Source organism: Thalia democratica, chromosome 4, assembly GCF_965202585.1.
Source record: "Thalia democratica chromosome 4, ktThaDemo2.hap1.1, whole genome shotgun sequence".
NCBI lineage: Eukaryota > Metazoa > Chordata > Thaliacea > Salpida > Salpidae > Thalia > Thalia democratica.
This window is the reverse complement of record NC_139168.1, coordinates 37,026,457-37,039,934: the sequence shown is the minus strand read 5'-3', so window position 1 is coordinate 37,039,934 and position 13,478 is coordinate 37,026,457. Positions and strand designations below refer to the sequence as shown.

General features: G+C 34.0%; 1 protein-coding gene across 1 annotated transcript; it reads right to left on the bottom strand.

The window, feature by feature from the left end:
• Window positions 1–3,883: 3,883 nt before the first annotated feature.
• LOC145834615 (uncharacterized) lies at window positions 3,884–13,403 on the bottom strand. Its single transcript, XM_082942087.1, has 28 exons — window positions 13,301–13,403; window positions 13,160–13,221; window positions 12,979–13,094; window positions 12,565–12,868; window positions 12,134–12,285; window positions 11,678–11,936; window positions 11,488–11,610; window positions 10,715–10,911; window positions 10,227–10,514; window positions 9,798–10,157; window positions 9,632–9,721; window positions 9,339–9,549; window positions 9,123–9,271; window positions 8,821–9,057; window positions 8,304–8,753; window positions 8,000–8,234; window positions 7,713–7,931; window positions 7,395–7,649; window positions 7,030–7,276; window positions 6,705–6,943; window positions 6,183–6,627; window positions 5,898–6,111; window positions 5,547–5,739; window positions 5,346–5,477; window positions 5,074–5,217; window positions 4,523–5,008; window positions 4,333–4,457; window positions 3,884–4,262 (listed from the first exon to the last, which is right to left on the bottom strand). The coding sequence occupies exons 2-28, from the start codon at window positions 13,218–13,220 to the stop codon at window positions 4,074–4,076; spliced, it is 6,120 nt and encodes a 2,039-aa protein (XP_082798213.1). The 5' UTR covers window position 13,221; window positions 13,301–13,403; the 3' UTR covers window positions 3,884–4,073.
• Window positions 13,404–13,478: the final 75 nt, after the last annotated feature.

Here is a 13,478-nt window from a genome sequence, read left to right as displayed (position 1 = left end):
TTGACACAAAACTAGTACTTTAGCGGTTGTACAGGTTTCATTACATTAAAAAATTCAACAGTGTTTTTGTTTCTTTTTGTTAAGTTTATTGATTTAACATGACTGCTTGATATTCTATTTTCTTCTAAGAAATATCACACAAACTTAAAAATATGCATTAAAGAACATGATTCTTTTATACCACAAAGTCTTACAATTGACTTCAAAATTTATAACAGTAACAATCTGATAAGTTTTTTTATTACAAAACAAATGTTTTTTTCTTTTATTTTTAATGTTATTTGATAAATTTAAATGTACAATAGTAACTTTTACATTTACGTTTACTGTATATATATTTTATTATCAATAAAAAAATTTAAGCACTTAAAACGAATAAGCTAGCCTTTTCAGATTGTTTCCTAAAATTTAAACTTCAATAAAGAAAACGATTTTAGTCAAGAATTGAAAAAATAAATTGTTCTGTTGTTTTATAGCAGCATTGTGTAAAATTATATTTAGTATCAAATTGAACTACTTTTGTTTCAAAACAAAAGTTTAGTTATTATTTGATTTTAAACAAGCATAATATATTTAAACGTATAATTGTATAGTATCAATATCAAAATATCCAAAAGCTTCAAAGCTATGGTTACTATTTTAAATAAATTATTTACGCTATATGTTCTTTATAAGCTAGACTCTAAAAAAAATACATCAAAAAATTGAGAAAAAACAAAGAAGCTTTACTTGTTTAATTATTAATCGCTGTAACATTTCCAATTTATCTAGATTAATTAGACTTGGCTTAAACATAAGGTGTTCGTTAATCATACTTTTAAGTTTTGTCAAAAGAACTATGTTTTAAGAGGAAACAAAAAGAATTTTTTTTAAATCTAATCATGATTTTACAAAGAGCTAACAAAAAAGATCTTTTTTTCAACAAATAAATGAACTTGTGGAATAAGTCGTCACATATAGTAGTTTTGGCCGGGAGGGTAGAGAATTTTCGATCAAAACTAAAAAAAAATAATTTAGACAAAATAGTTGAAGTTAAAGCTTGATAAATACCCCCAAATACTCGAAAGAACTTAACTTTTTTTAAAAATATTTACTACTTATGAATAAAAAATTTTAATTTTTTTTTCTACGCCTTCTTCGATTACTTGACTTGAAAGATTGTGATGTGTTATCTTGTAGTACTTTTATAAAGTATTATGTTATATTGTGTTTTTACTTAAAATTTTAATTTTCTTATCTGTATAAATATCAATCAAATGTTTATCAATAAAAGTTTAAATATATTTTCACTGCAACTCTTTAGAAACTTACTGCAGACAATTGAAACAAAACTATAAACTTTTATTTAAAAACAATAAACTTTAGAAAACTACTTAAACTAATTAAATTGATGTAAAAAAACAATCAACGAAAACCATTTTTTTAAATAATCAATTATTGTAAGATAGTAATTACTGCGAGAATAAAAATTTTTAGGTACAAAAAAAAAGATTAAAACAAACAAAGACACTTTTAAGTAAAAAAATAACCAAAAACTATTTTAAATAATTAAAAAACCTTATAATCAAACTCTTTCTGATTACATAATTCGGCTCTTTTTATTTTGAAATATTGAGATTGCTTCTAATCTAAATGAATCAATGGAATTTGTACAATTGTTAATAACCTTAAATCTCGATAAAACATAGTTGTTTGCACAATCGAAGTTATTAATTAGATTCGAAGATCTTTTTGTCGCATCTATAACAGCTTTCGTCTTATTATTAGTCTTTTCTTTTATAAAGTTTAATTTTTATTTAGGTATATGTTCATTCACTCTCGTTTTTCGATACCTAAATGTTTGTCCAATGTAACTTTTTTTGCAGAAGCAATTAAATTTGTAAATAATACAACTTTTGTTAAGGTAGGATATTGGGTCTTTTAGTTCCAATCTAAGAACTGGTTTAGAAACAAATATTACTCTAGACTTTCTTTGGTTATAAGTCGTCTGTGTTGGTTCTTGCACTTTCTTCTCAAATTAACTTGATACGTTACCTAAATATGGTAGCCTAGGAACCGTATTAAATTTCTCCGGTCGAAACAGTTAAAGCTTCCTACGGTGTCATCGTGTGATTTAATGACTCTTTTTATCAGCTCTAATGGATAACAATTTCCGACTAGAAATTCCTTAATCTTTTCTGTTTCAGTATGATGCAATTCAGGAGAACAAATTATACATACCCGATGGTAGAAGATTCTTATCATGTTTATTTTTCTATTTTTTGTATAGAAATATTTAAAATGCAAATAATGCCCTGTAAAAGAAGGTTTTTTATACACACTGGTAAGGATTTTGCTTTACTCGTTGTAATCAATATACCCAAAAAAGGAATTTGGTTATTGGTTTCTATTTCCTTAGTGAACTAAATTTTTCATGTAACACGTTTAACTTACAAAACAAAGTCTCATTAACTTTCTCTGTTTGTGAAATTATTAGACAATCGTCCATGTACCTTATGTAAAGAAGAACTTGGGATGATAACTCATCAACCACTTTAAATTCTAAGTATCCCATTAAGATATTTGCGAGAGTAGGCCCAAGAGGAGACCCCATAGCCACTCTGTCTGTTTGAATATAAATCTCGTTATCGAAGCTAAACTGAACGTGACTTGTAGCTACTTTCATTAACTTTATAAAACTAGTTTTCTTGATACTTAGTTTTCTTAAGCTATATGATACTTCACTTTGTAAAACATTGAAACTTCTATTGAAAAATATTGGATTGTTATTTATATAAGTAAAAAAAACTATAGTAGGCTTATGTTTGTGACTTTAAAATTCGATTAGTTTTTTTTACGAAGTTTCATATTTGTTTGTTTGATTTATTTTGTTTAATTGCATATAATTTTATTTTCTATACATTTAAAAGTTAAAAAATATCTGCCCCTTTAGTTCTGGCTTTTTTCGTTTTTACTCTTCGTGTGTCATCTGTTTAAGCGGCTCAAGTTTTAATGTGTGAGTCTAACGTTGCAGGATAAACGACAATAACAATATAACGTGTCGTATCAGGTAAAAGATAACAGTTTCGTTCTTTATCAATCGTAGATAAAAAATTTGTATTATTGATATGTTTTTTTTAATATATCTTATTTTATACTTTTATTTAAGTAAGACTTATAATAAATACGATCTATGACAATTAAATTTAAAAAAAATAACGAAGGATTGAAACTTTTTTTCAATTGTTTTTTATAAGTTTTGGTTTGTTATGCTTATTATATTTTTTAACATAAACAAGTTTACTTAATATTTAAACAAACAAATACTTTCCTGATTGTAAGAATTAGTCAAAAATAATCTTTAGAATTCAGTAAATATTATTCTTACAACTAATACTGATTAGTGAACGACCTAAAAGGATTAACAATGACTTATTACAGAAATAAAAAATAATTCTAATAAAAATATTCTATAAAACTAACTAATCAAATTTTAGCTTGAATTATTGACACCAAATACCAAAAAATGTAAATAGAGTTTTAAACTTGTTAATACCTTTAAAAAAACAAACATAAATATGTTATGGTTGAAAAAAAATTTTGAATTTTATTTCCATTTAGCTTATACTACTTAAATAGTGTTTTTCAATTAATTTTAAACAAGAAAGAACTTTAAAAATTAATATGGACTTTTATACTACGTTTTTGTACTTTACTTATTTTTGACTTTTACCTAAGACAAATAAAAGACACTACTTCTATTAATAGTTTTATAATCAATTTTTATCAATATTTAGTTAAATGCTTAACAAAATATATATAAAATACACAAAATATCTGCCTTCTAAATTATTTCAGCGTCTAAGTATTTTTCGAACCTTAAAATAATATACATATATATACATTGTTTACAAGACCTTGTAAAATTTATTAGCGAATAATAAAAAAAGCAAAACAAAAAGCAAAAACAGATGGAAGTTTCGTGGTTATCCACTAAGCATGATATTTAGATGACTTTAGAAATAAACACACAATGCATAGTGGTGAGATCGTTTCAAAGTTCTTAATTCGTTTCAAAGCTATGTTTATTCCGTTTAATAATCATCATAATCACCATTACTATTACTATCTTTCAGTGCTTCTACTGTGCAGCTACCAACTGGTACTTGTTCTTTTCCTTCGAAAACGAATTCGCAGTATCCATTTCCAGATACACGCTCGAGATCGCTCTGAGAGAAGATCACTGCGCTACCTTCGTTTCTCACAACAGTACAGAACCATGACTGCAAACAATTAATAATAAGTTCGAAACATAACTTTTTATGTTTAATTATAGTGTGTTTAAAAACTTACCGATACGCTCTTGATCATGGTAGGCATTGAAACCTTCAAGAATGGTGATCCGGTGACCCAGGAAGCTCTAGCTTGAGCACCATTTGGCCAGGTACTGAGGAAGGCAATTTCTCCACCGGCACGAGCTATTTAAAAAATATTAATTTAGTTTAATAATTTATAACTTTATTCGCTTTAACAAGTTGCAAACCTTTTTCACAGACAGCTTGTCTACGGAAAAGACAATTATCAGTGTTGAACTTTCCGTTTGCATCAACATACACGCACTTGTTGAAATCTCCAGGTGAACCATCAGCCCAGTTGTCCAAAGCATTGACGTTTCCGTCAGAGTTAACAAATACTCCAGCTTCAAGTTCGCTTGATGAACCAACCCAAGCTCCGGCAGCAACGCGTCCGACCAAAATAGCAGTTCCAAGGTCATTGACAGCCATCAAACGTGCTCCCAAACCAGTACAAGCGGCTGCAGCGTCAGCGAAAGAAGTGGCAACATCTACAACAGCAACACAAGTTTGTCCAAGAGGAGAGAATCCGGCACCACAGCCTACAGCAGTTGTGCGTGCGGAGCAAGTTGATCCATCGGCATTAAGGACAAATCCGGCACCGCATTCACAGAAGTATCCACTTAAAGTATTGACACATTGCTGTTCACATGGGCTGCTAGCACAGTTGTCGATGCCTTTAAAGTTTGTTTAAATTAATGTAAGTATTTCAAGATATAAAACGAAAGGAAGGTCTACATACTTGCGCAAGTTTTGTTGTCGGCTTCCAAGTACATGTTATCAGGACACAAGCATTCGTATGCTTCTTCAGTATCTTGACAAGTGTGAGTACAGCCACCGTTGTCATCGGCACACTCATCAACATTATCAACTTGATCAGGGTTTTCTGAAAACAAAAGTTGAAATATAATTTATCCTAATAGTATATATACATTTTTTAATTTTCATTAATCGTTCTTATATAATCTTTAATCACTAAGTAATTTTTTTTTTATTTATAGTAAGAAATCTTACCGGCGATTGAGACGCAAGTACGGAGATCTCCACTAAGAACGAAGTCTTCAGGGCAAGAACACATGTATGAACCGTCAGTGTCAGTACAAGTATGAGAACAACCGCCATTGTTAACCAAACATTCGTCTTTGTCTAAAAAATGTATTAGTAGTTTTTTTTGTTCAGTATTTTTTTTTTAATATAATCTTGCATAAAACTAACTCTGGCAAAGAGAAACACGGATGTTTTCAAGTACAGTAGTTTCCAAAGCAGCGAAAGAAGCAGTGGTGAAAGCACGGTCTTCGGCTCCAGATATCTTTACAACCTCAGATCTGTCGATTGTGGTACCAATACCAACGGCGTAGGTTGAAATTCCAGCTGCTCTAATAGCTTCACTTGGGGCAAGAACATCATCCTAAAATTAAAACAGTTGATTTAGTTTGGTTTTTATTTAAAACTATACTAATGTTATAAATAAACTATCTTAGGTAAGAACATATTCATATTTTTTTTTCTTCACGCACTTTATGATATAAATTAGTTAAATATGAAAATGCATTTACAAATTCTAACCTGTGACTTTCCATCAGTAATTGTGACCAAGATTTGAGGAACATCAGCTCTCATACCATTTCCTGTCTTGAAGATGTTTTCAAGAGCGTACTGAATGGCTTGGCCAGTTCTGGTTCCAGATCCTCTGTAAGGAGTTTGACGAACATCGTCCATGACTGCGTTGGCAGTTTGGCTGTCAGCAAATGTACGACGGACATCGACGTTTTTGTTGTACCTGTTTTAAGATTTAAGAATTAAAAAAAAGTTAATTTTAATATTTAAAGCATTGCAACAGAATATATGTACCTAATAAGAGCTACGTGGACCATTCCGACTCCAACCTGGAAAGCGTTTACGAGATTCTGAACGAAAGATCTCATGGTGTTAAAATTCTTGACTTTGACAGAGCTTGAAGAGTCCATGATAATAGCAAGATCGGCTTTGTTAATGTTGCATCTCTTGCTGCAAACACGTTCGGCTTCATTACACAAATGGCTGGTACAACAGCATCTGCATACGTCATTTTCTTCATCACCATTACACTGTGTTGGTAAGAAAGCTTGACGTGGGTTCTGGATCTGGTTGTTTCTGCAAGCATGCTCTTGTTTGCACCTCTTGAAAATTTGTTTCTTTCCGTGGTGGACGCGAACTTCATTTTCACAAGCCTGTGAGTCTGGTCTACATACTTCCATAGGTCCAGCATTGCACTCTTCGTTAGTAGCAGCTCCGTGACATGAGAAACATGCAAATCCTATCAGAATGTAAAAGTAACATTTTAAAAATTGTCCTGTTTAGATTGTTCTTCTTTTAGTTTATTTCTAAACTTACCGCAAGTTATTCCATCGTGATCCAAAGCAGTTCCTGGTGGGCAGTTACATTGGAAACCTCCAATGGTGTTTGTGCAGTTGTAGCTACAAGTGTTGACTCCTGGAGCACATTCGTCAATATCAGTGCAGGTTCCGTCATCGTTCAATGTGAATCCACTTTCACAAGCGCAAATAGTGTTATCCCCATCGACAATGCAGAGTTGTTCGCAACCACCGTTGTCAGGGAAGCAAGGATCATCACTATTATAAAAATCATTGATAGAAATTTTTTTAAAGTTTATTTTTTAGCTCATAATTTTTATTAAGTTTGTGATTATCCTACTTACCGGCATGTCATACCATCTTCATTCATAATACGTCCTTCTGAGCATGAGCACTCAAAGCCTCCGTCAGTATTTACACAAACATCGCTACAGCCACCGTTATCGGTCAAGCACTCGTCGATATCTTCACAAGTAACACCGTCTTCACCGACAGCATATCCAGCGTTGTGACAACCACACTCGTTTCCTCCCAAAGTGTTGATGCAAATTTCAACACATCCTCCGTTGTTTTCACGGCATTCGTCGATGTCTGAAGTTATAAGTTATTTGTTTACTTTGTTTCATATTTTTTTAAACACCTAATCATACAAATTTTGGTTCATTGTGAAAAATTTTTGATTATAATTATTTTAATAAGGCAATCCTACCGCAAGTGAGTCCGTCAGTAACAAGGCTGAGCTCGCCAGGGCAATAGCACATGTATCCTCCGATGGTGTTAGTACAGTTGTGAGAACAACCTCCTTGGTCGATATCTGCGCACTCATCTCTTTCGCAGATAGTTCCATCAACGAGAATGTAATCTTCTGGGAAGTCTGGGCATACACATTCAAAACCACCAGGGTAGTTTACACAAGATGCTGGTGCAACGCAGCCACCGTTGTCTACAGCACATTCGTCAATATCTAAAAACAATTTTTTTATTTAACTATTCATTAATATAGACAGTTAATATATATTTTACTGACCAACGCAAACGTCAAAGTCTTCTGATGAACCATCCCAAGCAGATGTTCCGTTGAGCATGTCGTAGACGCAGTTAAGCTTGGTAACTCCAGCATCTCCAAAGCTGGGTTCAAACCCTTCTGGGCAGACAAGTGCAGCAACACCTCCTGGAAGGATTGAACCATCCAAATCAACACCACGGAAAACAACGTTCTCAACGACGAAAGATGCACAAGTTGGTACTGTACAAAATTATAACTTAGAGTTTTGTCTTTTTAGTATTTATCTTATCTTTGAAAAAAACTCTTACATTCGTTGGGGTATGGGCACAAGTCAGCATTGCATTCAGTAGTGAAGCAGCAGCACTCGCATTTTGAGTGGATTCCGTTCACGTTGCATTGAGATGGACCTTCACCTTGGTCGCGTGGGTTTTGGACAAGATTGTTGACACAAGCAAGATCTTGTTTGCATCCCTTAGTAATAAGAACTTCAGATCCACGTGTACGCATAGTGGCGAAGCAAGCAGTCTCGCTTGGTGGACAAGTCTAAAAATTATTCACAATAAGTAAAATAAGAATAACTCTACATACACTAGCTATTTCAAAAGTACTTACAACAAGGTCGCTGCACTCTTCGTTTGATCCGACATTTTCGCAAGTGTAACATTGGATGACACAGCTCTTTCCATCAGTGTGCAAGAACATACCTTCTGGGCAAGCACACTCGAATCCTCCTTCGAAGTTGATGCAATCATATTGGCAGCCACCGTTGTTGCGGTCGCACTCGTTGACTTCAGTACAGTTGTGCATGTCTTCGCTAAGTTCGTAACCGTCTTGGCATGAGCAGACGTAGTCGCCTCCGGGGATGCTGGTGCAAATGTGCTCACAGAGTTCAGGATGGTCACGTCCAAAGCAGCTATCAGCAACACAAGTGAGACCGTCAGTGTCAAGTGCAAGTCCTGGTGGGCAGACACATTCGAAACTTCCTACGAGATTGACGCAATCATGTGAGCAACCGCCGTTGTCGTCAGCGCACTCATTGTAGTCTACACAATCGACTCCATCCTATAAAAATCATATTTTGACTACTACTCTAAATAATTAAGTAATCTGTCAGAAAAAAAATACTTACAACTTGGAATTCGTTGTCACACAAGCAGTGGAAACCACCGAGAGTGTTGACACAATCACCAGAGCAACCTCCGTTTCCGACAGCACATTCGTTGAGATCGCAAGTTCTACCGTCGTTTACAATTTCTTCACCTGGTGGACACAAGCACACGTATGAACCGATAGTGTTAGCACAATCATCGGAGCAACCACCGTTGTCGTAAGCGCACTCATCGACATCACAAGTTTTACCGTCAGACTAGTAAAAACGTCAAGTTTAATAAACAGTTATAGTGGTACTTAACAAAAAAATCTTTAACTCACAGTCATGTAATGCTGATCTTCAGCACCAATGCAAATGCTCATATCACTAAGAAGTTCTTCGGTAAGGGCATCGAAGTTGTCAACTTGCCTGTATCTGGCTGAGACTCCTCCAGCAATTTTCAACAACTCTTTTTCGTTAGAGTTTTCAGCTGCAATGATAATATTCGGTTATAGAAGCCTATTCCCTAGTATTAAACGTAAATTTAGGCTACTTACAAACACCAATGGCAAAGTTGACGGATCCAGCAGCAACCAATTGTGCAAGGGCTTCATCCATAAATCTCTTATCAGAAGCTCTTCCATCAGTAATTACTACAGTTGCCAATGGTGCGAAAGCACGACGTCCAGAAGCAGCTGACAGCATTTCAGCGGCAGAGAACCTGATAGCGGAAGCTGTTCTAGTACCACGTCCTTCATAGATAATACCCTGTTTTCAATGTGTTGTATTTTTAACTTTTAAACTAATCTTATTGAAACTTTTAAGGCTTAGTATGTTCACTTAAACTAACATCAAGACCTTGTTGGAACTCTTCGATGCTGTCAATTTCGTTGAAGAACATTCTTGCAACTTGGTTGTTGTTGTAAGTTACCATAGCAATCTGATTAAAAATATATCCAATTAACACTTAAATCTTATTAATAAAACGCTTGTATGTCTCATAAAAAAGTACTTACCCTTGTGAAATCTTGTCCGACGGTAAAGAGGGATGCAGCGGTGTTAAGCCAGTTGACCATAGTAGCCCAGTTAGCTTCACCAATGGAACTAGATGAGTCAACAATGAACAAAAGATCGAATACTTGGAACTGACATGGGTTTTCATTGGGACATCTGCACTCGTATGTTCCGTTCAAATTAACGCAGTCGTGAGAACAACCTCCGTTGTTGTCAAGACACTCATTGATGTCAACACATGGTGAGATTTCTCCAACCCAAGCACCTTCCAAAGATCTTGGTTTCAAGTTACAGAAAACTTGATCGTTTCCGTTAGCAGGAGCGTATCCGGCAGGGCAGACAATGGCGCATGAATCACCGATCTGTACATTTATACAAGACATTTAGATAAATAAAAGTTGTTACTTGATATAACTAAAAACTACACTTACAGCATTTCCTGAGCATTCAAGACTTCCCCCGTTAGGTGGAACAAGAGTGTCAGTAGATGGGCATCTTACACCATTGTCAGCATCTTCACAGTCGCCAGCGGAGTTACAGTATGATTCGAAGCAACAGCACCTGCAAACAGATACTTCTCCTTCGAGTTGACATTGCTTGATATCAACAGCATCACGGGGGTTTTGAATTTGGTTGTTTGAGCAAGCTTCAGGCTGTTTGCATCTTTTGGTGATGTAAAGAAGGCCATCGACAAGACGAGTCTTAGTTTGGCAGGCAGTCTGAAATTTTATTATTCTTTAACACGCGGTAAAATAATAATATTTTAATAATAATACTAACTGTGTATGGTTTAAACGTTTGTTTTATGTTATGTCATTTTTTATTTATTTTATCATCAAGTATATAAAGTTAAGCCTTAAAGGTTTCCTATAACATAACTCAACGTCATAAAATAAATTTCACACTGCTTTCTTTTTACCTCCAAATCTGAGCAGATAACGGCTTCATTGCATTCGTCGTTGGAAAGGACATTTTCGCAAGTGTAGCAAATGGTACCACAAGTAAGACCATCATCACGAAGTCCTTGACCTTCGGGACATGAGCAAGTGAATCCTCCAACGGTGTTGTTACATCCGTGTTGACAACCTGAGATACCTTCCAAGCATTCGTCAATATCTAGTTTAGTTGAAAAAATATTAGATCAAGAATGTTTTTGGTTCTAGAGAAAACCCTTTTTTTAGTATTTTGTACAATTATCTAGATAAAATTATTCAATTGTTATTAATTTTTTCTTTGACTTTAAAAGCTGCTCACAAACTAAAACTTTTTATAGATATTAAATTTTAAAGTTGACGTGTTAATTTGCCTAAGGACAAGTTTAAATGTCGATGATTTCGATAAAGATTTGTAGTTTTTTCTAAAAACCACAGCAACATGCTTTGCGGTTTTTTTTTACAATTTAAAAACTGTGCTACGTTTTTATCTTGCACTCAAATTTTAGTATTAAACAATTGTTTACTATACTCTGTGCACATTTCTATTAATAAAACTTTTGAATGATACATTATTTATTGTCTCCAAAAAATAGAAGTTTCAATAATTTTAAATTTTACCTACTTATTAAACGTATTTTGTAGAAATAATAGTTTCTTTGATTTTTATTTGCTCTTAAATTTTTCTTTAAAAATGCAATATAAATTTTAAAACAGTTTATCCAAGGTAGCAAAAAATAAAAACTATTTTTTATCTAACCTACGCAGCTGACGAGATCTTCAGCAAGTTCGTATCCAGCGTCGCAAACGCAGACAAACTCTCCGCCTTCGACGTTCTGGCAAGTGTGAGCGCATGCATCGTTTCCGAAGCAGCTATCTTCAACTGTAAAAGGAATTAATTTCTAAAACAATTTTAACTTAAATATTTTTTTTTGTAAACTTTTACTAACCACATGAAAGTCCATCGTTTCCGAGAACAAGTCCTTCGGGGCAAGTACAGGTGTAGCTTCCAATGCTGTTTTCGCAACCACCTTCACATCCACCGTTTTCTTCCAAGCACTCGTCAACATCTTGACATTCAGTGCTTCCGCTAAGAACATATCCAGCGGGGCAATCGCAGTAGTAGGCGCCCAAAGTGTTAACGCATTCAACTTGGCAACCTCCGTTTCCGACGGCACACTCATTGACATCGTCTTCAATTTCACAAACCTTAAAAGTTTTTTGTTTTATTGCAAACAAAAGTCATACTAACATATAAGCAAGTTAAATTATTTGTAAAAGTGTTAGTGTTTAAAAGTATCTTTCAAGCAAAAACAAACAGTATAAACTTATGTATCAAACTTTTCGATCTTCTTATTTTTTAAACCAGTTTAATAGCTGAGGTATAACTATTAAGGCATTATTACCTTTTCGAGGATTTCTCCGACAACTCCGGACAGTTCTTCGAAAGATGGGGTCATGTAGACGTTGGTGTCACTGGGTTGAGAAGCAATGGTGACTAGTTCCTCACCAACAACGTTAGGTCCAATACCGATGGCAATGACGCGAGTAGCTTTTGCTAATAAGACAAAATTCGTTTGAATATTTTTGTTTTTGTACGATCTTTTTTTTTTGTTTGCAAATAGCAAATAAACTTGTTTATTAAGCTTTAAATTGAAATTGAAATTTTCTGTCGAGTATGCTTTAACTAGATTTTTAAATACAGTTTCTTTTAAGATGAAAATTTCGTTTTTTTTTTTAGATGTAGATTGCAAAATTTTATTTTAATTGTAATAAAATGTTATCAAATAAAAGTATAAAATAGTGAAAAACTAAATTGCTTTTTTAGTAAAACTACCTTTGACGGCTTTAGCTGCAGCAGCAAGACCAGCAGCATCTTGACTTCTTCCGTCAGTGATTACAACAACTGCGGTGGGATGTCCTCTGTATCCATTGTATGGCTGAAGTGCGTGAGCGGCAACTTCGGACAGAGCTTGGGCAGTTCTTGTGCCACGTCCGTAGTAAGGACAGTTTTGGATTTCTTCCAAGACGGCGTCCTTATCGGTCATGGTGTTCAAAAAGAACCTGTGATCGACCCAAGAGTTGTACCTGGACAAACCAACACGAACAGCGTCTTTTCCGACATCAAGGTTCGAGACAACCTGTTTTAGTTAAGATTAATAAATGACATCAGTGTTTTTATTTTATACCTCTATTAACTTAAAATTTAAATTATGTCCAAAAATAATAAAAAAAAAGTTTATTTTCTTACTTCGTAGACGAAGTCTTTGACAAGGGCGAAGTTTTCTTCACCGATAGACGATGAAGAGTCAATGACGAACTGAAGGTCTCCAGTGAGTACGCAAGCGGACTCGGGTACTGGTGGTGCTATAAAAAAAAAAGATTATTTATTTTTTATATGTTGAAACAAAAGTTTTTTATTGAATACTAACGTGGGACTTCTTGTGCGAAGACAACTGCCACCAAAAGGGCGACAATAGAAATGCTCCTCATTCTGAAAAAGAAGAGTGTAACAAAATTGAAAGTTATTAAAATAGGGCTAATCAATAGCAATTCTAAAAAATACAACTTACTTATCTATTTGTTGATACTTTTTCTAGGATGTATTAAATAAAAAAACTATATAAGGTTAAAGTTCTAAGAGTGAGGTACTTGCCCCTTCTCGCTTTAACGCTGCAAAAAATAAACACTGTTATTGCTGGATTTAAGATGTTAGTAAAAACTAAAATTTATTAACAAATGATGTACTTA